The sequence below is a fragment of the Nomascus leucogenys genome, chromosome 19 (genome assembly GCF_006542625.1).
Source record: "Nomascus leucogenys isolate Asia chromosome 19, Asia_NLE_v1, whole genome shotgun sequence".
Taxonomy (NCBI): Eukaryota; Metazoa; Chordata; class Mammalia; order Primates; family Hylobatidae; genus Nomascus; species Nomascus leucogenys.
In genome coordinates, this window is record NC_044399.1 from 30,173,087 (window position 1) to 30,199,507 (window position 26,421).

Consider the following 26,421-nt stretch of genomic DNA (forward strand, 5'->3'; position numbering starts at 1 on the left):
AAGTTTTGTGAGTGACGACATATCTGGCCAATGCAAAGAACAGTAAGGGCCTGGGAGGGAGGGAGCGCTGTAGGCGTCGCCACGAAGCTCTGACAATACCACGTTCATCTTCAAATGACAGTTCAGCGAATTCCGGCGAGACACGCCTACGTCCCCCACCCCCAATGCCACGTGCGACCAGTTAGAAAAGCAAAAGGATGTCTGTTTGCACGGCCAATCAGCTGGGAAAATCGCCGAGGTTTGAGCTAACCCCGGAGCGTTCACACCAACCGGGAGCGGACATGTGGGCCGGGCCAAGTTAATAGTGCCATGGAAGGAAATTTACCCCGGTTGAGTTAAACGTAGACATTAGTTTGGGGCGGTGTTCCGCGTAGGAAATACCAGACGCCGACACTGAAATTAGGCATAAGGAAGGTTTCCTATTCCGCCTGAGGCTAGACTGCCCTCCCACCTCTAAACAGATTTTCAACAGTTGGGGAAAAAACTGGCCACCCGCACCTCGTTAAGACGTCGCAGAACCAGTCCTCGTTTCTGAGAAATACTTTCTATAATCAGTTCCCTAAATGCCCACCTTGTTAGCTAAAAAGATTACAAACGCCTGTAAATGGTACATAACTGAAATCATCAAAATAACAAACATCTATTAAACATATACTATGTGCCAGAAACTATATCAAGAACTTTAGCAGGCCCGGCGCGGTAGCTCACGCCTGGAAGGCCAAGGCTTTGAACTAGGAGTTCGAGACCAGCCTGAGCAACACGGCAAAACCCTATCTCTGCAAAAAAATTTTTTAAAATTAGCCGGGCGTGGTAGCAGCTGTAGTCCCAGCTATTCGGGAGGCTGAGGCAGGAGGATCACTTGAGCCCGGGAGGTCGAGGCTGCAAAGAGCCGTGATCATGCCACTGCACTCCAGCCTGGGCGACAAAGTGAGACCCTGTCTCAAAACAAACAAATAAAGTTAGAAGATACTGCTAGAATTGACTAAATAAGAAAAAGAATGTTACCTGCAGGACCGTAACGCCCAGTGAATTACAAACTATTATCCCTGGCCAGGCGTGGTGGCTCACACCTGTAATCCCAGCACATTCGGAGGCCGAGGCGGGCGGATCACCTCAGGTTGGAAGTTCGAGACCAGCCGGACCAACATGGAGAAACCCCATCTCTACTAAAAATATAAAATTAGCCGGGCGCGGTGGCACACACCTGTAATCCCAGCTACTTAGGAGGCTGAGACAGGAGAATTGCCTGAACCTGAGAGGCAGAGGTTGCAGTGAGCCAACATCGTGCTACTGCCCTCCAGCCTAGGCGATAAAGCAAGACTCTGTATCAAAAAAAAAAAAAAAGAAAAGAAAAGAAACTATTATCCCTGCTGTTTTACAGAAAAATATTAAGTAGCCTGGGTCTGTCCCACTCCCACACCTTAATCTTTTTCTTTCTTTTCTTTTCTTTTTCTTTTTCCTTTTTTTTTGAGACAGGGTCTCACTCTGTCACCCAGGCTGGAGTGCAGTGGTGCGATCTCAGCTCGCTGCAACCTCTGCTTCCCGGGTTCAAGTGATCCTCCTGCCTCAGCCTCACGAGTAGCTGGCATTGCAGGCATGTGCCACTGCGCCTGGCTAATTTTTGTATTTTTAGTAGAGATGGGGTTTCACCATGTTGGCCAGGCTGGTCTTGAACTCCTGGCTTCAAGTGATCCACCCACCTCGGCCTCCCAAAGTACTGGGATTAAAGGCATGAGCCACCGCGCCTGGCCACCTTAATCTTTTTAAGCAAATACAGAACTGAAACTCCCTCACAGGATTAACGAGAGTTACAAGCCAGGCTTTAGGCAGTATTATATATAGTTAGCTGTTATCCAGGGTGCACAAGTGTACTTTGACCCACTTCCCTGCAGCTGCTAATTCACTGAACATCACTCCGCGTGCTAGACCACCTGCTACCTGTTTCTCCATGGTTCTTACCATGAGTAAGAATTTCTGACGCTAGACTCATAAGATCCTTTTGCTCAAGAACTGGTTGTTTTTCAGATCCTGAATTCTGACATCCCCCACCAAAGAACCCACTCAGCACAAGAATGAGGTTTCTTGGTCTCCCTGTCTCATGACTTCGCCCTTCACTTCTTGACCAATCATCGATCCCTACACTGCAGCCCCTGTCCAGAGGACTTAAAAACCCTGCCCCCCAAACCTCTCAGGGAGGTGGATTTGAGGCTTCTTCCCATCTCCTCATTCAGATGCCTTATGATTATTAAACTCTTTGCTGCAGCTGGGTGTCTCTGTATGCTGATTCACTGTGCATTGAGCAAACAAAACTATTACAATTACAGTACTGTACTTACTCTTCTAATTACATTGCTTATATGTATGAGGGTTAATATAAATACATATGACTCCTTAAAAATTAAAGTATGTTTTTTCTGACTATAAAAATTATACATAACCGGGTGTGGTGGCTCACACCTGTAATCCCAGCACTTTGGGAGGCCGAGGTGGGCGGATCACGAGGTCAGATCAAGACCATCATGGCCAACATAGTGAAACCCCATCTCTACTAAAAATACAAAAATTAGCTGGGCGTGGTGGCGCATTCCTGTAATCCCAGCTACTTGGGAGGCTGAGGCAGAAAAATCGCTTGAACCCGGGAGGTGGAGGTTGCAGTGAGCCAAGATCGAGCCCCTGCACTCCAGCCTGGGTGACAGAGTGAGACTCTGTCTCAAAAAACAACAACAACAACAAAAACTCATGCTAGTTTAATTTTCATTTCTTTGATGACTTGCTATTTTTCCAAATGTTTACTAGTATTTTTATTTCATCTATTAGAAATGATATATTCATGTCCTACTGAGTTCCAAGGCAAAGATAGAAAGTTGTTTTGCCAGCAACTATGAAGGTTGTTTGTTTGAATGGAGTCATCATAACCTTAAAAAAAGGTGAAATAATAAAGGTGAGATTTTTACTTACCATTGTTTGTTCCTACAAAAGGAATGCTGGAGCTGATAATTATGAGAATTTATCCTTCCATCCCTCATAGCCTAAGAATATTCATTATTTTCCCAAGATCTGCACTGAGCCTGTAAACCAAAATGTATCTGAGACATGTCTCAATCAATTTACAAGTTTGTTTTGCCAAAATTAAGGATGCTCACCTGGGAGACAGGTTTGCGCCTTTTTCCAAAGGTGATTTTGAGGGATTTAGTTTTGTTTGTTTGTTTGTTTTTGAGACAGAGTCTCACTCTGTTGCCCAGGGTGGAGTGCTGTGGTAAAATCTTGGCTTGCTGCAACCTCCCCCTCCCGGGTTCAAGCTATTCTCATGCCTCAGCCTCCCAAGTAGCTGGGATTAACAGGCGTGTGCCACCACTCCTGGCTAATTTTCGTGCTTTTAGTAGAGACGGGGTTTCACCATGTTAGCTAGGTTGGTCTCCAACTCTTGACCTCAGGTGATCCGCCCACCTCAGCCTCCCAAACTGCTGGGATTACAGGTGTGAGTCACCATGCCCGGCCAGAAGGATTTAATATTTTATTTATTTATTTATTTATTTATTTATTTATTTATATTTTTTATTTTTGAGACAGAGTCTTGCTCTGTCACCCAGGCTGGAGTGCAGTGGCACAATCTCGGCTCAGTGCAACCTCCGCCTCCAGGGTTCAAGCCATTCTCCTGGCTCAGCCGCCCCAGTAGCTGGGATTACAGGCGCACACCACCATGCCCAGCTAATTTTTGTTGTTTTTAGTAGAGACAGGGTTTCACCATGTTGGCCAGGCTAGTCTCGAACTCCTGACCTTATGATCCACCTGCCTCAGCCTCCCAAAGTGCTGGGATTACAGGCGTGAGCCATGGTGCCCAGCCAGGATTTAATATTTAAAACGGAAAAGCAGGCTGGAGGGGAAAGAAGGAGAGTATGGTCACATTACTGAATTCAGATGTTGCAAGAGACAAGGAGCAAGCAGGGGAGTAGTCAATTATGTATTACTCTAGTGCTTACCATAAGATAAGGTGGACATAGAGTAGTTAGCTGCAGCCAGTCCTGCTTAGGAATGAAAGGAAAGGCAACTTCTTGCATGACTCAGCTTTCAGCTTAATTTTTTTTTCTTTTGGCAGAATGAATTGAGGTCCCAAGTTTTTATTTTCCTTTCACAAGTCTCTGAATAAACAAAGTTCCTGCCCACATGGCATTAAATTGCTAAACAATTATAATCACATGAATACATACACATATACATATATGTTTTATATATATTATATATATATATTTAATACATATGGCCGGGTGCAGTGGCTCACACCTGTAATCCTAGCACTTTGGGAGGCTGAGTTGGGTAGATTGCTTGAGCCAAGGAGTTCAAGACCAGCCTGGTCAACATGGTGAGACCCCATCTCTACAAAAAATACAAAATACAAAAATTAGCTGGTCATGGTGATGTGCACCTGTAGCCCTAGCTACTCGGAAGACTGAGATGAGAGGACTGCTTGAGCCTGGAAGGCAGAGGTTGCAGTGAGCCAAGATAGTGCCACTGAACTCCAGCCTAGGAGACAAAGCAAGACTCTGTCTCAAAAAACAAACAAACAAAATACATACATATAGAGAGAGAAAAAGAGGGAGAATTTTATAATGATATGCATGAGGAATGTATAGGGGAGAGGCTAAAAATAGGCCGAACCTACTAGTGAATATATTCAGGAGGTAGGACTGTGATTGTTTTTAAGTGATCGAGGGAAAATGGTGTACTGATTTTAAAATGGAAAACTCAACTTATTTTTTAAAAATTAAAACTCTGACAATTAAGAGGGAGGTTTAATTGATATCACAGTGGCTGCTCAGGGAAGTTTATAAATCTCGAACTGCAATGACTCAATAAGCATGAATTGCTTATGATGATATTGATTTAATAGAGTTATTTTTTCCTTAATAGAAAACACATCTTATCAATATAATGTTATTTGTAAAGCATGGAAAGGACAAAGTGCTCTTGGGAGAAGTAGAAAGAGAATTTCACTCTGAGAAACCTATTTGGAGAAAGCTCCTCATCTCTGGCTTAGACTTTAAAATTAGTTAATAGCGTAATTAGGGATAGTTGTAGTAATAGTGGTATTGGTGTGCTAGTTAGAGTTTAAATGTCACACAGAATACCCACACCAACTTCCCCCAAGTGCCACTAAACTTATTCTTCTAATCAAACCTCTGCTCAAGGGATGTCTTCTTCCTCTCTTGGAAAGCTCTGTTCCTTACCTCAGAAACAGCCCTCCATAAACCTGCCCTTAAGAGAATCCTTGGCCAGGCGCAGTGACTCATGCTTGTAATCCCAGCACTTTGGGAGGCCAAGGCAGGTGGATCTCTTGAGGTCAGGAGTTCGAGAACTGCCTGGCCATCATGGTGAAACCCTGTCTCTACCAAAAAATAAAAATAAAAAAATTAGCCAGGCATGGTGGTGCGTGCCTGTAATCTCAACTACTTGAGAGGCTGAGGCAGGAGAATCGCTTGAACCTGGGAGGCAGAGGTTGCAGTGAGCCGAGATCGTCCCACTGCACTCCAGCCTGAGCAACAGAGCAAGACTCCATCACAAGAAAAGAAAAAAAGAGAGAGAGAGAGAGAATCCTTAAGGCACACCTTCTTGGATGCCCTCCTGCGAAATGTCAAGAGTAGCCAATATAGTCACCCCAATCAGCTGTGGTGTGCAGGCCTCTAGTGTTTTAAGGTTCTAGGCAACTTAGCCCCTCCCAGGAGACGCTGATTTACTTTTCTCAAGATGCAGAAAGTCTCATCAGACCAATATCTTAAAAATCTCTTTTCGAAGAGATGCAGGCAGCCTTCCAGCCCCATGATGTTAATACACAGGGTTAGGCAGCCTGGCAAGTGGATTGGGGCCCCCACTGAAGGATCATCTGGTTTCCATAGCAACAGTCCTTCCTTTCCACGGAGGATTCTATCATCTCTTCTGCCCACTCAGGCTTTCCAGAATGAATTGATTTTTGTGACTATAGGTGTTTGTCCTTGATCCTGCAAAGAGAAAAGACATATTCATTTAAAACAAACACCCCCACCCCGCCCCGCAACTGACTGCAGCTAGAATACTGCATTGCATCAGCTGGTCTTCCTTTCATTTAAAAATTCTATGTCCTTTCTCCATTTTGCTCCGTTCTCTAGCTTTGTCCATCATTTTAGAAAACAGCTTTCTCTGACAGAAAACAAAAAGATGGCAACTCCATCATCCTAAAACTGGCTGTGACAGGGCTGTAAAATTAAGTGTTCATGGGGCTCCCAGAAAGCCTAGGCTTGCATGGTATGTGTGGCTGACCTGTGAGTTACGATTGGAGGGGCAAGAGAAGGCTTTCTATGCACAGATGGCTCCCCGTACAGTGTCACAGTCTCTGAAGTGTTGCCTTTTGAGGTTTGTTTTCTTAGGTTAGGCACTGCTGTCCTGTCAGTATTTTCCTAAATTGCCAATACTCCTGGGAAGAGTAATATGTTAGGTTACCAATACTGAAAGAACTTGGGAAAGAGAGGAGGGGGTACAGCGGGAAGGGAATAAAAGGGGCTCTGAAGACCACCTTTGTGTGCTTCACAGTGACATCTTCTGCAAGAAGGGAGGTGCAGGTCTTCATCTCTCTCTTTGTCTCTCTCTGTCTCACACACACACACACACACACACACACTCTGCAGGGTGCCTTCTGACAATTACAATACAGTAGTGAATTCACCGAACAGGTCTGTTCCCTGAAACACCTACATACAATCCCGCTGGAAGACCTTTGAAACAGCCCTGCGGTGACTAAAAACTCTGTCCCCAGTGCCACTTGTTTAACCCTACAGTTTCCACAGACTAAAGGTAGTTTTCCTTTGGTTAATATGAAAACACCAAATAGTCAGATTGCTTTGTTAAATAAAGTGGATTACAGTGAATCTGTTCACTTCTATGTTTTATATTGCCCTCACTCCACAAATCACAGAAGGTATTTATTTTTCCCCCAGTTAAATTCTGTTACCACGACCATTACAAACAAACGTCTATATAACCAAAATGTTAGTCAGCCCCATTCCAGTGGAGCACATGTTAAGTGATGTTTAATGGGACATAATTTGAACATAAAATTCTATCTCTGCACTGTTTTCAAGTCTTTGAATCAGGCCTCCACCTATAGATGTTGGTTAACTCTCAGGGAGCAACAGGTGATACTAGGAATCACATCCCTGTAACTGACAGGAAACTGACTATATTCATCAGGGTTCTCCAGAGAAATAGAACTAACAGAAAGTGTATATACGTAGGAGGAAATTTCGTTTAAGGAATTGACTCGTGTGATCGTGGAGACTTTGGGAGCCCAAAATCTGATGGGAGAAGCTGGCATGCTGGAGGCCCAGGGAAGAGTTACAGTTCTAGTTCACAGGTAACCTGCTAGAGAATTCCTTCTTGTTCTGGATGAGTTTGGCCTTTAGTCTATTGAGGCTTTCAAGTGATTGGATGAGGCCCACCTACATTATGGAGGGCAAACTTCTTTACTCAAAGTCTACAGATTTAAATGTAAATCTCATCCAAAAACATCCTCACAGAAACATCCAGAATAATATTTGATCAAGTATCTGGGCAACATGGCCAAGCCAAGTTGACACAGAATTAACCGTCACACTGGATCACAAGGGCTGTGTTCAGCAAGAACTGACCTTGGCCAAACCCTGCCCCTGCCCTTATGCCCCACTCTTCTTCATTCTGGGTCCTGCTATTTCCATTTTATCATGTCTTCATCTTCTTTCCCCACCTTTCAGGTACCTTTCCTCTCTGACCCTATCCCTAGTCTCACCTCCTACCCCCCACTCAAAGCCCTTTCTTCCTTAAAAAATGATGTTAGTCATTACACTTTAGGATTTAAATTAATCATTCTGTTAGCCATCTTACTAACTTTCTCACTGTAAAAGGAAAGCGTATTAGAAGAATTTCAGGCCGGGCGCGGTGGCTCACGCTTGTAATCCCAGCACTTTGGGAGGCCGAGGTGGGCAGATCACGAGGTCAGGAGATCGAGACCACAGTGAAACCCCGTCTCTACTAAAAATACAAAAAATTAGCCGGGCGTGGTGGCGGGCGCCTGTAGTCCCAGCTACTCGGAGAGGCTGAGGCAAGAGAATGGTGTGAACCTGGGAGGCGGAGCTTGCAGTGAGCCGAGACTGCGCCACTGCACTCCAGCCTGGGCAACAGAGCGAGACTCCGTCTCAAAAAAAAAAAAAAAGAAGAATTTCAGGGATCGATGAAGAGCTGAGGGAGGTATTTTTCTAGGAAGAGAAAGTGACTAACTCACAAAAATCAAGACAAAGGGGGACAATCAGATTTTGCAGACGACAGAAAGCAGGTAAACTCTAGAGATCTAGAAAACTAGCAAATGGTCTCTTCAGGGTGTCATCATTGCAGTAAATGAGCTCCAGCTATTTCTGTCTTTATTCCTCAGGGTACTCAAGATTGCAGTTACTTAGGAGAGAGCGAGCATCTGATTGATTGAACTTGGGTTCTGTACTCACTCCTGGGCCAGGGGGAGGCAGGGTACCTGGTCTGACAATCTTTCCAAGGCTGCATGAGAACCGGAGGAGCTGTTACCAGAAAAGGGCAGAGTGAATTTGGGGCAGCAAAATCCTTCATTGCTTATCAACTATCACTGCAAGGATTACTCAGAGGGTGATGCAGAATCAGCACCCCTCTATTTCTAAGATGACCTTGAATGTCAGAGCAAGGCACAAACAGAATGCAGAGACATGTGGAGTATCTGGAGCAATGTCTTAGGATCCTTCCTCTCCTGCTGGATGCTAAGGACCTTAAGGACAAGAGCTATGTTTGCCTGCAATTTGGCAGGCCCTGCAGGGCTCTGCAAGTGATTCTATTTAATTTTTACTACTTGTGAGAAGGCACAGAGGGCTTTGAGAGGGCACAGAGGGCCTCTTATAATGGGTAGATATGCACATTAGCTGATACACTGGAAAACTTTCCAGCAGGCATATCCTTCCAAGATGATAAATATTCCTCCTTGTTGGAGAAATTGAAGACATTTGTACTTGCAATCCAGCTTATCTAGTAAAACAAGACAAACTAACCTGTGATACGGAGAAACACGTTTGCATTATTTTCCAACCTTGAAAATAATGTCAGATTATTGGACTGAGAACCAAATGTCATCTTCTGGATCTGGTAATTATTTGGACAAAATCTCTTTGATTCTAGGTTCAAATTCAAGGTGTCAAAAAAAAAGGATACAACTGTTAAGCTTATTTAATTATACCTCCCACTGTACAAATAAGGAAACTAGGCCAGGCGTGGTGGCTCACCTCTGTAATCCCAGCACTTTGGGAGGACAAGGCCAGTGGATCACCTGAGGTCAAGAGTTCGAGACCAGCCTGGACAACATGGCAAAACCCTGTCTCTACTAAAAATACAAAAATTAGCTGGGCATGGTGGCAGGTGCCTGTAATACCAGCGATTTGGGAGGCTGAGACAGGAGAATTGCTAGAACCTGGGAGGTGGAGGTTGCAGTGAGCCGAGATCACGCCATTTTCCTCCAGCCTGAGTGACAGAGTTAAGACTGCGTCTCAAAAACAAACAAACAAAAACAAATAAGGAAACTGGGCTCAGAGAGATGAAGGTACACAGGTGATGGGCAGATAGGGACAAAGAAAAGAACCTAACCCTTTGGACTCCCCAAGCCATTCTAATATTTGTTTTTGTAAGTTAGTAGCTTCTGCAAGTTAGTAGATCAGAACTCAACTAGTTTCCTATCTTTCCTGATAACCTCTCCGACCCACCCATGATTTAGCTAACATGTGATTCGGTCAACGAAGCACCCTGGTCCTCAGGTTCAGTGTGAGACTTAATGAAATTGGCGTGAATTTTTTTTTTTTTTAGACGGAGTCTCGCTCTGTTGCCCAGCTTCTCAATCTCAGCTCACTTCAACCTCTGCCTCCGGGGTTCAAGCGATTCTCCCACCTCAGCCTCCTGAGTAGCTGAGATTACAGGCGCCCGCCACCATGCCCAGCTAATTTTTGTATTTTTAGTAGAGATGGGGTTTCACCATATTGGCCAGGCTGGTCTGGAACTCCTGACCTTAGGTGATCCGCCCAAAGGGCTTGGATAACAGGCATGAGCCACCGCGCCCGGCTGGCATGAATTTTTTCTTCTGTCCCTAGTTCATCTTCAGGTCACTGTCTGATTTTATTAGTTCTCAAATTTAAATCACTATGCATGCTCAGCTCTTCTAGTTATTTCTCTTCTTTCCTCATGTTGGGGAAAAAAAACCCGATTTATTCTAATTGTGAGAAATGAAAGCGAACAAATCCTATCATTCCCTATTGTCTTGTGCAAATATGAAGAGAGATATGAGAGTGGGGTAAATAAAAGCATCAGGGAATCCATTCGGCAGAATATTTCTCCTCTCAGGGTGCTTGCAGTTAGATATTCTGAGATTCCAGTGGAGAAATGGTATGGTGGAAACATCGAGGTTCAACAAGGCTCAATTTAGGGCATATTTTATTCAGATTCTACCATATATATTGTCTAAAATGAAACAACGCTGGGGAATGAAAAGGTTGGCGAAGATACAAGTTGCCTTTATTAAATAAAGACAAATATTTAATAAAAAATAATGTATAAAAATAATCACAATTCACTTTCTTTTTTTTTTTTTTTTGAGACGGAGTCTCGCTCTGTCACCCAGGCTGGAGTGCAGTGGCGCGATCTCCGCTCACTGCAAGCTCTGCCTCCCGGGTTCACGCTATTCTCCTGCCTCAGCCTCTCCGAGTAGCCGGGACTACAGGCGCCCGCCACCACGCCCGGCTAAATTTTTTTGTATTTTTAGTAGAGACGGGGTTGATCTCCTGACCTCGTGATCCGCCCGCCTCGGCCTCCCAAAGTGCTGGGATTACAAGCGTGAGCCACCGCGCCCGGCCACACAATTCACTTTCAAATCTGAAGAAAATACTGAGTTTTCCAGGCTACACATAAATAAAACTGCTAACGATGACAATTCCAGCAACTAGGAAAACAAGTACGCCTACAAAGAAAAGTGAGAAAATTCATGGAGAATTTGAACTCAGAACCAACTCCTCGGAGCTGATGTTTTTTGGGGGAAGCCAGGGAACGTGCCGGGCGCTCTCACCGGCAAGACCATGTTTAAGAGAGTCTGGAAGCACATAGCAAAATGGACATTCGAGGGCGAACAGCAGCTGGCAAAGGGATAAGTGATCCGAAGCATTAAGGCCCTTGAGACAAATTCCGCGCGAACGGCCGAGGGGGGATGAGACTCGCAGGTGCAGCCCTCGAGGCACCGGCGGACTGACACGCACGTTGGAAACAGAGTCACCCGTCGCAGCCCGGCAGCTCCAGCCAAAATGGCGCCGCCGCTCTGCACCCCCCGCGCACCCCTGGCGGCCGCCGAGCTCGCGCGCGCGCCCTGTAGAGCGAGGACGCCGGGGACGCGGCCAGGGACGCGCGCGTCCTTACGGCGGTTGCACGCCTGCGCGAGGGCGGGCGGCGGGGGCGCGCGCGGCGGAGGCGGGCTTTGCCGAGCGCAGAGCTGCAGCCGGCGAGCCGGACGTGTCCGCGAAGATGGCGGGCCGGGTGAGTGCTGGTCTGGGAGCCCAGGCTCGAGGCAGGGGCGCCGGGCTCGCGGGCACTCCGGGGTCCAGGCGGCCCCAGGGGAGTGGGAGTTAATCCCAGCAATGGGGCGCGAGGCCAGAGCGGGACTTGAGGGTAGCAGGGGAGCGGTGGCAGGGGATTAGCCCTCCTCAACAACTCCACCCCCCTCGAGGGGAGATGACCCCTCGTTACCCGCGTCTGCTGCGCCTTCCGTCATCCTCCTTTCCCATCCCTTGGGGCTTTTTCCCTCGTCCTCCACACAGCCGCAGGGTCGCGGTCGCCGAAGCCCCCTCTGACGGGCTCTGGGGGTCTTTCCGCACCTCCTTGCGAGGGCTTATTAGGGGGCGCCGGAGTAACTGCCGGGAACACGTTTGCTGCATTCGGGGCGAGGGGTGTAGGAAGGATCATCAGGAACCCATGTCTGGCTCTTCGCAAATTAAAGGTCGTTGGGAAGGAGGAGGGGGTGCCAGTGACTTTTAGTGTTAAAGCCCGGCCATCTGGGGTACCTGTCAACTGTCGGGTCAGGCAGGAATTGGCTTTAGCTGGGAGTGAGGATGGATTTGGGGTGTCACGTTTTGTTTTTATGGATGACAGTCGCTTCGAATGCAGCAGGATATGCTGTAGTTTCAGGGTTTTAAATTTACTTCCTCCTTTAGCCTTTAGGATCGCTGGGTAGGATGGGTTTGGCGAGGAGAGAGAGCGAGCTGGTTGAGTGCTGTATTGCAGTCTGCCTTGAGCTAAAAGCTCTCAAGGGATGAGTCCTGCCCAGAGATTATACTGGTCATAAACCTGAGGACATTAACTGCGTCATTGGGGGCGAAAGATGTGATTGATCTATTTATATCAGAATTTTTGAATAAGTTTGCATAGATTTATGCATATATGCAAATGCCCTATCTAAAGGGACTTGTAGGTCATGAGATTCTAGAGTCAGAAGGGATCTTAAAGGTCATTTAGTCTGGCTTCTTTCTCTTCCTTTTCCCCATGGCCTCTCCTTTTAAGGCTAGTCCTTCTGCCAGTACTTCAGACCCTATCTGTATATTCACCTGCTCCTTCTTAACATAATCAAGCTTCTCTATCTTAAACCCTTCCCCCACCCCCACAGCTATCACCTTTTCCCTTCCCACTTTACAGCAGGAAATTTTATAGAGCTGTCTATATTTATTGTCTTCCATTTGCTTACCACCTACTCACCCCTCAACCTACTGCAGTCTGATTTCTGCCCCATCATCCTACTGAAAACTGTCCCTCAACTTAATTGATACTTTTCAATCCTTATATTATTTGATGTCTCAGCAGCGTTTGACGTTGTTGACCATGGCTTCCTTGACGGACAGCACTCTTCACATGTGTTCTGGAATGCCTCGCTCCTGGTTTGACTCAGACCTCTCTTTTTGCGGACTCACCCTCCTCTACTTTGTTATTCATTGCTGGTATTCCTCAAAGGCCTACTTCTCACTCTCAATTTTCCGCTCAGGCAATTTCTTCTAAGCCCATAGCTACAACTGTCTATATGCCAGTGATTCTTAATATTTTACCCCCAGTCCAGACCTGCCCTTTAAGTTTCAGGTTAATATGTCCAACTGCTTATTTAAAATCAAGGCCCCTGAAACTCAGCTTTTTCAACTCCGAACCCAGGATCTTAGCCCACCTAACTTGTGTAGATGCTCCTCGACTTAACGATGGGGCTACCTTCCGATAAACCCATTGTAAGCTGAAAGTATCAGAAGTTGAAAATGCATTTAATACACCCGATCTACCGAATATCATAGCTTAGCCTAGCGTGCCTTCCTTACACATGCACAGAACACTTACATTAGCCTACAGTTGGGCAAAATCATCTAACAAACCTATATTATAAAATGTTGAATACCTTATGTCATTTATTACTGTGCTGATAGTGAAAAACAGAATGGTTGTGTAGGTCTTCAAAGTACAGTTTCTGCTGAATGCCTATCACCTTTGTACTATTGTAAAGTTGGAAAATGTTAAGTCAAACCATTGTAAGTCAGGGACCATCTGTACCTATCCAGTGAGATAGGAATATCTCACTGAATGATACCGTCATCCACCCAGTTATATAGGCTGGGAATCTGAGGGAGGGAGAGGGTGGGTAACCTTTTATATCTCTCCTCTGCCGTATCCATGTCCTCTGCCCTATCCCCCGGTAAAATTTGTCAGAGTTCTGCTCCTACCCCCAAAAAGGTATTTAATTACGGCCAAAGACTCTGGTTTGGGGGAATGGTTGCTTTAGACTAGTTCCAAGTCACCCACTGGACTAGCTGGATTGGTCACATGGGTTCTGTCATTTTAACCTAAAAATCTCCAGTCTGTCCACCTTTCCACATCTTCATTTTTACCTCCTTTTCCCAAACTACCATCATTTCTGGTCTGGACTACTGCAGGAAGCTTCCAAGTATTTTTTTGTTTGTTTGTTTGTTTGAGACAGTTTTGCTCTTGTTACCCAGGCTGGAGTGCAATGGCGTGATCCCGGCTCACTGCAACTTCCACCTCCCAGGTTCAAGCCATTTTCCTGCCTCAGCCTCCTGAGTAACTGGGATTACAGGCGCCCGCCACCACACCTGGCTAATTTTTGTATTTTTAGTAGAGACGGGGTTTTACCATGTTGGCCAGGCTGGTCTTGAACTCCTGACCTCAGGTGATCCACGTGCCTTGGCCTCCCAAAGTGCTGAGATTCGTGCCCGGCCTCCCAAGTAGTCTTCTTAGAGCATATGGCCCACCTCCAATTCATTCTTGATATTGATTGTTCCTTCCCGTGCCTATTACTACTTAAACCCCTCCTCAACAGCATCCCATTACTTTTGGGAGAAAACCAAATCCTTAATGAGGCCTTCAAGACTCTTTGTGGTTCTGCTCCTGCTTCTTTCCACTCACTCTCTTACTCTGTGTGCTCAGGTTATATGGTAAATGAGCCTTTCAATTCCTTGACCCTGTAGTTTCTCTTACCACAAGGTCTTTGCAAGTGGTGTTTCTTTGTAACGTTCTTTCCCCCAACCATTTACCTCCTACTCAGACATCACTTAGCTACTCAAGGGAGGCCTACTCTGACCCCACATTATAAGTCAGGATCCTTTGTTATATACTCTTGAAGAACTGTATTCCTGTCCTTAGAGATTTATCTTTTTGTTACTTTGAGTGTGTGTTACTTGCTTCTACCACCTCACCTCAGTGAAAAGCAGAGAACATATAAGTTATTTACTCATTATCAGCTGCACTTTGTGTACCTTGTGGGACTTAGGTACTCAATACATTTTTGTTGAAAATGAATCAGTCTCTGAACACTCTGGTGATAGATGGTATATTACCCTAAAGCTTGCCTGTAATGTCATACAGCTATGTTAGGTCTTTGTTATCTGGAGTTCTATGTAACTTTTATATGTAGTTACTATTTCTGCTGTTTCAAGCGATAGGGAACTAAACACAATTCTTTTTCCATGTGATAGCTACTGAAGCTACTCATTTACTTGAATACAGGTTACATATATCCTCAGATTTTCAATTTAGCAAGTTAGACATCCCCCAATTCCTAGCATATTTCATATTCCAAATGCTTAATCATTTAGGCTACCTTCCTCTGGAAGTAACCTAATGTTACTGTTTTGTCAACCTTTCTTCTAAAATGTGCCCAGAGTGGAACACAGTGATCAGAGAAGAATGGATCAGCTCCCTAGCTCCATTCTAGGTTTAGAGCAGTTTTATTGAACCTAAATCAAGACCTTATCCTTTTATAATTCATTTTTTTAGGTCAGTGCATGTCTGCTATTTGTTGAGGTAATCTGGATTCTTAGTTCTTTCATGTTAGGAAACATAATAGCTGTCTCTTCCAGTTTGGTTAGATCTGTAGGTTTAATCATGACTTCTGTTTCTACGTTTGAGTTATTGGTAAAGGATAGAATAAGACAGGGTCAGAAATAACCCTTGAGCATGCTGCCAGTGACATGCCTCTAGACTGATACCCATTAATACACTTGGGCACTGTTGCTTAAATAGAGATGTATCTCATTTAATCCCAACAGAACAACCTGCGAAGTAGGTAGTATTATCTTTGTTTTTTGCAGAGAGAAAGAGAGAGAGAGATTTAGTAACTTGCCAAGTTCACATAGCCAGCAAGAAGCAGGGTCAAGATTTGAACTCAGATCAGCCTGGTACTGTTACCTAGTTCACCAACTTAGTTGTAAGAGTGTAATGAAGACTAAGTTTACCTTGCCTAGAACTTTTTGGACATAATAATGTTCAGAAACTATCTTCTACCTTTTGGAAAATCTGGAAAACTTTGGCCCATCTGATTGTCTATCATTTCTTCTGATAGCCTTTATTTTCTAGTAACTACTGAGTGATGTTTAGCAAAAATAGTTCACCTTGTTGCAATACTTTTATTTGTGCATATTTATGGAGTACATGAAATTTTTTTTACATGTGTATAATGTGTAGTGATCAAGTCAGGGTACATGAGTCCAATATATTAAGTATAGTCATCTACTCAGCTGTCAAACATTGAATTTATTCCTCCTATCACTGGATCTTTTTTTTTTTTTTTTTTTTTTTTTAGAGACAGAGTCTTGCTCCATCACCCAGGCTGGAGTGCAGTGGTGTTATCTTGGCTCACTGCAACCTCTGCCTCCCGGGTTCAAGCGATTCTCCCGCCTCAGCCTCCTGAGTAGCTAGGATTACAGGCGTGTGCCACCATGCCCAGCTAATTTTTGTATTTTTATTAGAGATGGGGTTTCACCACGTTGGTCAGGATGGTCTCGGACTCCTGACCTGGTGATCCGCCCGCCTCGGCCTCCCAAAGTGCTGAGATTACAGGTATGAGCCACCGCGACTGACCTCATTGGATCTTTTTACCTTTTAACCCACTTCTCTTCAGCCTTTCTCTCCCTTACTCACCCTTCCCAGTCTCTGTCATCTATTTTTCCACTCCCTCCCTCCATGTGTTCAAATTTTGTAGCTCCTACATATATGTGAAAGCATGTAATATTTGTCTTTTTGTGCCTGGCTTATTTCACTTAAGAGAATGACCTCCAGTTCCATCCACATTGCTGCAAACGATATGATTTCATTCTTTTTATGGCTGAATAGTATTCCATTGTGTACATGTACGACATCTTCTTTATCCATTCATCTGTAGATGGACACGTAGGTGGTTGGTTCCATATTTTTGCTATTGTGATAGTACTGCAATAAACATGCAAGTGCAGCTATCCCTTTGATACATTGATTTCTTTTCCTTTGTGTAGATACCCAATAGTGGGATTGCTGAATGGAAGGTAATTCTATTTTTAGCTTTGAGAAATCTCCATACAGTGTTCCTTAGTGGTTGTACTAGTTTACATTCCCACCGACAGTCTATGTGAGAGTTTCCTTTTCTCTGCATCCTTACTAACATCTGTTATTTTTTGTCTTTTTAATAATAGCCATTCTGACTGGGGTAAAATGATATCTCGTTGTGGTTTTGATTTGCATTTCTCTGATAGTGGTGTGGAATATTTTTTCATGTACCCATTGGCCATTGTATATCTTGTTTTTTAATGGGATTATTTGTTATTTTCCTTTTGAGTTGTTTGAGTTCCTTGTACATTCTGGCTCTCAGTCCCCTGCTGGATGAATACTTGGCAAATATTTTCTCCCATTCAACAGGTTGTGTCTTCATTCTGTTGATTATTCTTTTGCTGTGCAGAAGCTTTTTAGTTTGCTTAAGTCCCATTTGTTTAGTTTTATGTTGCCTGTGCTTTTGATGTCTTAATCATAAATTCTTTGCTTACACCAATGTCTAGGAGTGTTTTCCCTAGACTTTCTTGTAGTATTTTTATAGTTTTGGGTCTTAAAATCTTCAATCCATTTTGAGTTGATTTTTGTGTATGGTGAGAGATGGGGGTCCAGTTTCACACTTCTGCATGAGGTTGTGCAATTTTCTCAGCATCATTTATTGAAGACGGTGTCCTTTCCTTTGTGTGAGTTCTTGTCAGTGTTGTTGAAGATCATTTGTCTATAATTATGTGGTTTTATTTCTGGATTCTCTATTCTGTTCCATTGGTCTACGTGTCTATTTTTATACCAATACCATGCTGTTTTGGTTACTATAGCCTTATAATATATTTTGAAGTCAGGTAATGTGATGTCTGCAGCTTTGTTCTTTTTGCTCAGGTTTGGTTTGGTTGTTTGGGCTTTTTTCTTTTTCCTTTTGTGGTCCCATATGAATGACATTGGTATTTTGATAGGGATTTCATTGAATCTGTAGATTGCTTTGGCAATATGGTCATTTTAATGATATTAATTCTTTCCACAAGCATAGGATGTTTTTTGATTTATTTTCTTTCATTGGCATTTTGTAGTTTTCCTTGTAGAGATCTTTCACCTCTTTAGTTAAATGTATTCCTAGGTTTTTGTTTGTTTTTGATAGCTATTGTAAATGGGATTGCCTTCTTAATTTCTTTCTTGGCTAGATCATTATTGGTGTATAGAAGTGCTACTGATTTGAAGGTTTTCTAAACCTACAGATATATAATCAGCAAAGAGACAGTTTGACTTTCTCTTGTCCAGTTTGGATGCCTTTCATTTCTTTCTCTTGTCTGATTGTTCTGGCTAGGATTTCCAGTACTGTGGTGAGTAGGAGTGGTGAAAATGGACATCCCTGCCTCATTCCAGCTTTTAGAAGAAAGATCTCACCTCTCCTCGTTCAGTATGATGTTAGCTCTGGGTTTGTTGTATATAGACTTTATTATTTTGAAATGTATTCCTTCTATGCCTGATTTGTTGAGAGTTTTTTTTTAATCATGAAGGGATGTTGAATTTTATCAAATGTTTTTGTTGTTGTTGTTGCAATACTCTTTTTTTTTTTTTTTTTGAGACAGAGTCTTGTTCTTTGGCCCAGGCTGTAGTGCAGTGGCATGATCTTGGCTCACTGCAACCTCCACCCACTGGGTTCAAGCAATTCTCCTGCCTCAGCGTCCCTAGTAGCTGGGATTACGGGCCTGTGCTACCATACCTAGCTAATTTTTCTATTTTTAGTAGAGGCAGGGTTTTGCTATGTTGGCCAGGCTGGTCTTGAACTCCTGACCTCAAGTGATTTGCGTGCCTTGGCCTCCCAAAGTGCTGGGATTACAGGCGTGAGGCACTGAGCCCGGCTGTTGCGATACTCTTAATGGGTTTTATATTTCCTTTTTGTGGGGGACAGTTAATTTTGAATTCTTACTACTTTTGATATTCTGACATCATCTTGTAAGTGGAATTTATATTCACTATGTAATTGAAGTTTTTTCCAGTGAGGCACTGTATATAGTATATCTGGGAAATTGGCTGAAGAATAAAATGTGTGATGTTATTCAGTGTACAGTTTCTAGGTCATCAGAAGATACCACTACCTTCCCACTACTGGAAAAGAAAAAAAGAAAAGTTTTCCACAGTGCCTGAACTGTTTTGTATGCTTATCTTTTAAAATTGCCAGAAATCTCACTTACTGGAGATTCAGCAGTCCCTTTCTGAAAATATACATACTTTAATGCAAATAAAGCCAGTGGATCTCTTTCTTCATAAGTCCTTAAACCTAGTCGAGGTCATCTGTTTTGCAGAGATGGGAGTAAGATAATGTGAAATAGGAACCAATGAGAGAGAACTTGCTTAGGAGTTGAAAGGGGTATAGGAAGATGTTAGAGGTAAAATTTATCGAATCTAGTGTTTTGACTAGGGCAGACCAGAATATTCAGTATCAGTATCAATATCAGAAGCTTTTGTAGCCTTTGTTTAGAAACCTAGTCATTTATTACATTTTGTGGGTGAATGACATCATTACCAAGTAAACTTTCAGATGAAACCTTGGAACTCAAGCTGTAAATCGGGGATAGCTCATGTGCAGTACTACAAATCAAAACAAATACTATAAAGTGTTTGGTAGTCCATTTCCTAAATGAAAGTTTGTGTAAAGTCTATCAACTTTCTGCAGTCTTACATGAAGTAGTTATTGGTTTTGTGTATCGCTTTAGTGGATATTTTTAAAAGTATCTTCAATTGCAATGAATTTTAGGAAACAAAACAATTCTTTAAAGCATCATTAGATAGCTTCTTTCTGAAACCCAGAGGAATTTATGTATAGGATGACTCTTTTTTCAAGTAGTTAAGGTGCAAAAGTATAAGGTAAAGTATATTATCTTACCATTGAAAATTCTGGAAGTGGCAGAAGAGCGAACCCTTGCAAATACCTGCGTTGGGCAATACACTAAGCACTTGCTGTAATGCTTTTTAAAGCATCTATACTCTGGCTGTGGTATTTTAAGTGAAAATCTCTCAGTGAGATACTCTTTCATATTTTAGTACTGATACCCTTAATATTGCTCTGAGAGCTACCTTATACTGACTTCAGTTTCCTAATGATTTAAACTTCTAATTTCCAACTTATTTTTTTATAGTGAAAACTAAATATTCCTTGTGTAGATGTAACCATTTCTGGAAGCCGTAAGTATTTTTGAATGAGTATAATTCATGCACACTTTAAGAGATTTCAAGCATGACAAAAAGTACAGTGAATAACATATGTCCATGTGATTACCACTGAGGTTTAAGAAATGTTAACAGATGATATCTGCTTCAGATATTTATCTTTTTAAAAATAGAACATTACAGCCGGGCGTGGTGGCTCACGCTTGTAATCCCAGCACTTTGGGAGGCTGAGGCTGGTGGATCACCTGAGGTCGGGAGTTCGAGACCAGCCTGGCTGACATGGAGACACCCCGTCTCTACTAAAAATACAAAATTAGCTGGGCGTGGTGGTGCATGCCTGTAATCCCAGCTACTCTGTAGTATTCTGTTTTGTGAATATACCGCAGTTATCTATTTTCTTATTAGAGGACAATTTAGGCAGTTCCAATTTTATTTTTCCCGGAATGTACATTATTTTAGTCAAGTGCCATTGCCACATTAATGATATTTTGGTTAGTGATGGACTGCAGATAGGAAGGTGATCCCATAAGATTATAATACCATATATTTACTCTACCTTTCTATATTTACATATGTTTAGATACATAATTACCATTATGTTACAGTTGCTTACAGCATTTGGTGCTGTAACATGCTTTACAGGTTTGTAGCCTAGGAGCAATAGGCTATACCATATAGGTTTGTGTAAGTATGCTCTATAATATTCATATAATGATGAAATCACCTAGTGACACATTTCTCAGAATGTATCCCCATCATTAAGCAACACATGAGTGTATATGTCTCCATGCATATATGTGTAAGAGTTAGCATGTATGTCCAGAGGTGGAATTGCTGGGCGATAAGTCATACTCATCTTTACCTAGTTATGCCAGTTTATACTCTCACTAGCAGTATATGAGTACCTGTTATTTATATCCTCTCCAACACTTAATATTGCTGACATTTTAACTTTTACAATATAATAGGTATAAAACTATTGTTTAAATTTGCATGTTGTCCTCATTACTAGTGAGATTAAGCATTTTTCATATTGATCATTGGGATTTCCCCTTCTGTGAATTACTTTTGTATATTTGCTCATTTTTTCTGTTGGGCTTTGTATTTTTTTAATTGATTTGTAGAATTTTTCGTTTTTTTGGGGGTAGGGTAGGCTTTGGATTCTAATCCTTGTAAATAGCTTCTCTCAGACAGTGATGGTCTTTTCGTGTTGTTTATAGAGTGTTGGATTTAAATTTTGTAGTTATAATTACCCATTTTTTTTTTACCTTGGTGATTTGTGTATTTATGTGTTTTTCAGGAAATCTTTCCCCACCCTGAAGTCATTTTCTTATAAAAGTTTTAAAATTTTGCCTTGCACATTTTGGTGATTGATCAGGAATTTATTTTTGTGTTTGGTGTGAATTATGAACTAATTTTATCTTTTCCATATGTATAACCAGTTGTCTCAATATAATTTATTGAGTCCATTTTTTTCCTTTACTGATTTGCAGTTCTCTGTATTATATCCAGTTCCCATATATGTGTGGGTCTGAGTGTCGACTCTATTCTGTTTCATAATTCTTTTTGTCCATATGTGCATCAATAACACTGTTTTAATTGCTGTAGCTTTAAAATTATTGTTATTTCATAGGGCACCCATTCATTACCTTTCTTAATTTGGCATTTCTTGGCTCTTTTCCATATGAATTGTGGGAACAACTTAATCCCCACTTCTTTAAAAAAAAAAAAAAAAAGAAAGACACTTTGGCATGGCATGGTGGCTCACACCTGTAATCCCAGCACTTTAGGAGGCTGAGGTGGGCAGATCACTTGAAGCCAGGAGTTCAAGGCCAGCCTGGACAACATGGCGAAACCCCATCTCTACCAAAAATTAGCGGGCGTGGTGGCACACGCCTATAATCCCAGCTACTTGGGAGGCTGTGGCATGAGAATCAGCTTGAACCCAAGAGGTGGAGGTTGCAGTGAGTTGAGATCGTGCCACTGCACTCCAGCCTGGGCAACAGAGCGAGACTGTTTTTTTGTTTGTTTGTTTGTTTTAAAGACAGTTTTAACCTACCGCTACTGATTTTTGACCTACATTTTTCCTGTTGTATTTTATAAGAGCAGACACAAAGAGCACTTCAATAAAATTCAGCTCAATAACTTTAGGAACCTGATCTTTTCTTTGACTTTAAGCTGAAAGTGTTAATTTCTCACAACTTGTGCTCTATAGATTTGAAACCAAATGAATTAGCATCAGCTGTTTATGAGTAATGCAGGGTATTTTGGTCTTTTGCTAAATTCAGAAAGAAATGCTAAAGTGCTGATGGATTTGTACTAGCCATATAGATCTTTGGTGGAGGAGGAAATGGGAAAATTATTAATTTCAGGTAAGAAATAAGTTAGTCATTTTTGAAATGCAAGATTCATTTCTTTTTAAAATCACCACATGATAAAGACTTTAAGGTCTGCATTGGTGGGTTTTTAAAAAAATTGTAAAGTGTTTTTAGTGTTATGTGCTGATAAACATTTTTGTAGTTGGTTTGACAAGCAATGAAACTAGCAATTTTCACTAATTCTGAGTCTTCCAATGAACATCTGTGTCAATTTTTTAAATTTAATTATCCTGTTTGTCTCCTAGAGAATAATACTGATACAATTTTGTGAGATGATAGCAGACAGTTCCCATTGCTGAGAATAGAGCCTGGTGTGGGGGTATTATGATTCTTGAATGATTGAACAAGACATTTGTTTCTGAACATCTTAGTAAATTATCACTTCTGACAATGTCTGTAGTTTGAATTTTGATATTCTCTGCCAAGTTATTGAATACTCTAAATAATGTTGTTTATTCTATTATTTAAATCATTAGTATGATAGATCTAGCTTTAAACAGCTGCTGCACTCCAGTCCTTTTTCTTCACCTGCAGATATTGAGTCTGATAACTGTTTTGTATACATAGCCTTTCAGTAAATCTACTTATCAGTCATCAAATTAACTTAATTATAAGTTAAATGATGAGATGGACCAAGAGTGTTATTGAAATCTCATTTCCACACATTTCTTCACTTCTTTTGTAGAAGATAATGAAATGAACCTGTCAGTGTTCCTGTTTTTATGAAGTTTATTTCTCTTAGTACAGTGATTCTGATAGTGGGTTCTGCAGACCAGCAAATTAGCATTATCTGAGAACTTGTTAGAAAAGCAAATTCTCAGTTCCCACTTCAGGTTGACTAATTTGGAAACCCTGGGGTAGGGCTTAGCATTCTCGTTCAATAAATTCTCCAGGTGATTCTGATGTATGTTAAAGTTGAGAAGCATTCACTTAGTATTTTGAGCTCTCCAATTTAGTTCCTTATAAATTGTTGAAGATTTTTTTCCAGATTTCTTTCCAAATGTGTACCCAACCTTGTTATTGGTAGGTTTCAAGGTTATCGTCTTCTTCCCATTAATACCTTTATCTATATCCAATTTTCAAACTTTTAAGAAAGCATAGCTATTTTGCTGCAGTATGGTGAATTAGGTACCCTGACAGACCTTCCCAAATAAACAGTTTAAAATTCTAGATAATTTTTTTTTGGAGGAAGGACAGAGTCTTGCTCTGTCACACAGGCCAGAGTACAGTAGTGTGAACAAGGCTGACTGCAACCTTGACCTGTTGGGCTCAAGCGATCCTCCCATCTCAGCCTCCTGAGTAGTTAGGGCCACGGGTGCACACCACCATGTCCAGCAAATTTTTTTATTTTTTGTGGAGATGGGGTCTTGCCATGTTGCACAGACTGGTCTCGAACTGCTGGGTTCAAGCACTTCTTCCACCTGGGCCTCTCGAAGTGCTGGGATTACAGGTGTGAGTGACTGTGCCTGGCAGATGAAATATTTTTTAAGTAAAAACCTTATGTGCATGGAGATAGCTTGCTGAAAAGTAAGGAATAATCAGGCCAAAAACTATGTGAAGGTGAAAACCCAGAGGTATAAGCCAAGTACTCCTGCCTTGAGGACATTATTTGCAAATGACATTACTTGGAAAACCTAGTTAACTTGTGCTTGTGCCTCAAGAAGCTCAGAGAACAGAAGATAAAAGTTGGTAGTTTTCTGGTAGAACATCCCACCTCTCCTGGTAAGATGGTACCCCAAGGGGCTATACATCATAATAAGTGAGAACTAGTAATAAACTTACCTTGTCTAAGGATCGGAAAGGAAAATTTCCTGCCTCAAACTTTGGTGGTGATGGGAAGGGTACAGAAATTCCCTGAGAAGTTTTACCCACAAGCTGACCTTCATGCAGGTTTGAATCCTGATTTTATATTACCTGGATGGTGTGAAAATCTTAAGCTAGTAATTAAATATAAAAGTGGTACAAGAGTGATGATGCCTTAAAATGCCTAAGAATGCCTAAAAAGCAGCAAATACAAAGCTTCTTGGGAGAACCCATCTTGATCTTAGGATTTAGAAAATTCCTAAACATAATGCTGTAAGAAATATGAACTCACATTCACAAAATGCAGAAAGAAATAAGATGCAATGAATGAGAGCAAGCAGAAACAATAAAGAGCAGAATCAGAACCTGCAAAGAGTTCACATATTGGAGTTAGCAGACACAGATTATAAGTACATGTATTTAATATGCTTATAGAAAAAAAGAAATTTAAAATAGGAATGAGGAGCAAGTATACAAAAATGACCAGTGTACAAATTTAAGAACAGATTAGACACAGCTAAAGAAAGATTTAGTAAAGTGGATCTGAAAAAATTGCAGTATAGAGGCAAGAAAATGAAAAGTAATAAAAGAGTTAAGAGAATACAGAGGGTAGAATAAGAAGGTTCAGTCTAGTCAGAATTCCAGGGGCAGGGGAGCAGGGGCATGGAAAAGAATGAGGCAAAGGCAGTATTTGAAGAGATAATGACAGAGAACTGATGAAAAACAACCTACAAATTTAGGAAGGTAAGGAATCCCAGAAAGGATAAAAAGAAAAGAAATTCACACCTAAACATTTTTTAAAGAAACTACATGATACCATAGAGAGGTCTTAAAAGCTGACAGAGGCCGGGCGCAGTGACTCACGCCTTTAATCCCAGCACTTTGGGAGGCCGAGGCAGGCGGATCAGCTGAGGTCAGGAGTTCAAGACCAGCCTCAACATGGAGAAACCCCATCTCTACTAAAAATACAAAATTAGCCAGGCGTGGTGGTGCATGCCTGTAATCCCAGCTACTCTGGAGGCTAAGGCAGGAGAATTGCTTGAACCTGGGAGGTGGAGGTTGCAGTGAGCCGAGATCGTGCCATTGCACACCAGCCTGGGCAACAAGAGCAAAACTCCGTCTCAAAAAAAAAAAAAAAAAGCTGTCAGAGAAAAAAGATATTACCATCAACAGGTATTTGGCTGTCAGCTATTTTCCTGAAAGCCATAAGACAGGGAGTAATATTTTCCATATGCTTAGAGGAAATAATTGTCAACCAAGAATTGTATGTCTTGTGAAGAACGGGGGCAAAATTAGACACTTTAAAACAGACAAACACTGAATGTTGTAACCATCAAACCTTCCCTACTAGTGGAAATTTGGATCAATTTTCTGAAGGCTAAAAAAAAAAAAAGTGACCACTGATGTAAAGTCTGAGATTTAAGAAGGATTGAAGAGTAAAGAATAATGGTAAATCTGTGGATATATTGAAATAAATATTGGCTTTATAAAATGATGTATGTGGAGATTTTAAAAATAGAACTAAATAGGCTGGGTGGTGGCTCACGCTCGTAATCCCAGCACTTTGGGAGGCCGAGGTGGGCGGATCACCTGAGGTCATGAGTTTGAGATCAGTCTGACCAACATGGAGAAACTCCGTTTCTACTAAAAATGCAAAAAAAACCCCAAAAATTAGCCAGGTGTGGTGGCGCATGCCTGTAATCCCAGCTACTCAGGAAGCTGAGGCAGGAGAATGGCTTGAACCCAGGAAGCAGAGGTTGCAGTGAGCTGAGATCACGCCATTGCACTCCAGCCTGGGCAACAAGAGCAGAACTCCGTCTCAAAAAAAAGAACTAAATATATGATAACCACAACGTCTGAATCAAAAGAGTGGTTAAAGTATTTTATGATCTTTATACTGTTGAAGAGAAAGGTAAAGCTATTCAATTAACTTTAGATTTTGATAGGTGTGTGTATTAGTATTTTCAGAGTAACTACTAAAATAATAGAAATATTAGTAATAATTTATAGCAGAAAAACAATTTTTAAAAGGCAAGGAAGAAGTGAAAAACATAGAAAAGGTCAGATAAAGAGGAAACGAAAATAAAACATAGAAATCAAATAAAATATATGGTAGACTAAATGCTTCATTCAGTCAAATAATGTCAGATTGGATTATTTAAAAGCAAGCAGGCCGGGTGCAGTG

The 26,421-nt window shown here is 41.9% G+C and overlaps 1 protein-coding gene across 2 annotated transcripts in view; it reads left to right on the plus strand.

The window, feature by feature from the left end:
- The first annotated feature begins 11,472 nt into the window (after positions 1-11,472).
- The window catches only part of NSF (N-ethylmaleimide sensitive factor, vesicle fusing ATPase), a 166,121-nt gene continuing 151,172 nt past the window's right edge, over positions 11,473-26,421 (plus strand). For both annotated transcript variants that reach the window (XM_012497652.2, XM_003270706.3), the window contains exon 1: positions 11,473-11,583. In XM_012497652.2, the coding sequence (XP_012353106.1) occupies positions 11,572-11,583 (12 nt within the window). In that variant the 5' untranslated portion in view covers positions 11,473-11,571. The remainder of the gene's footprint in view (positions 11,584-26,421) is intronic.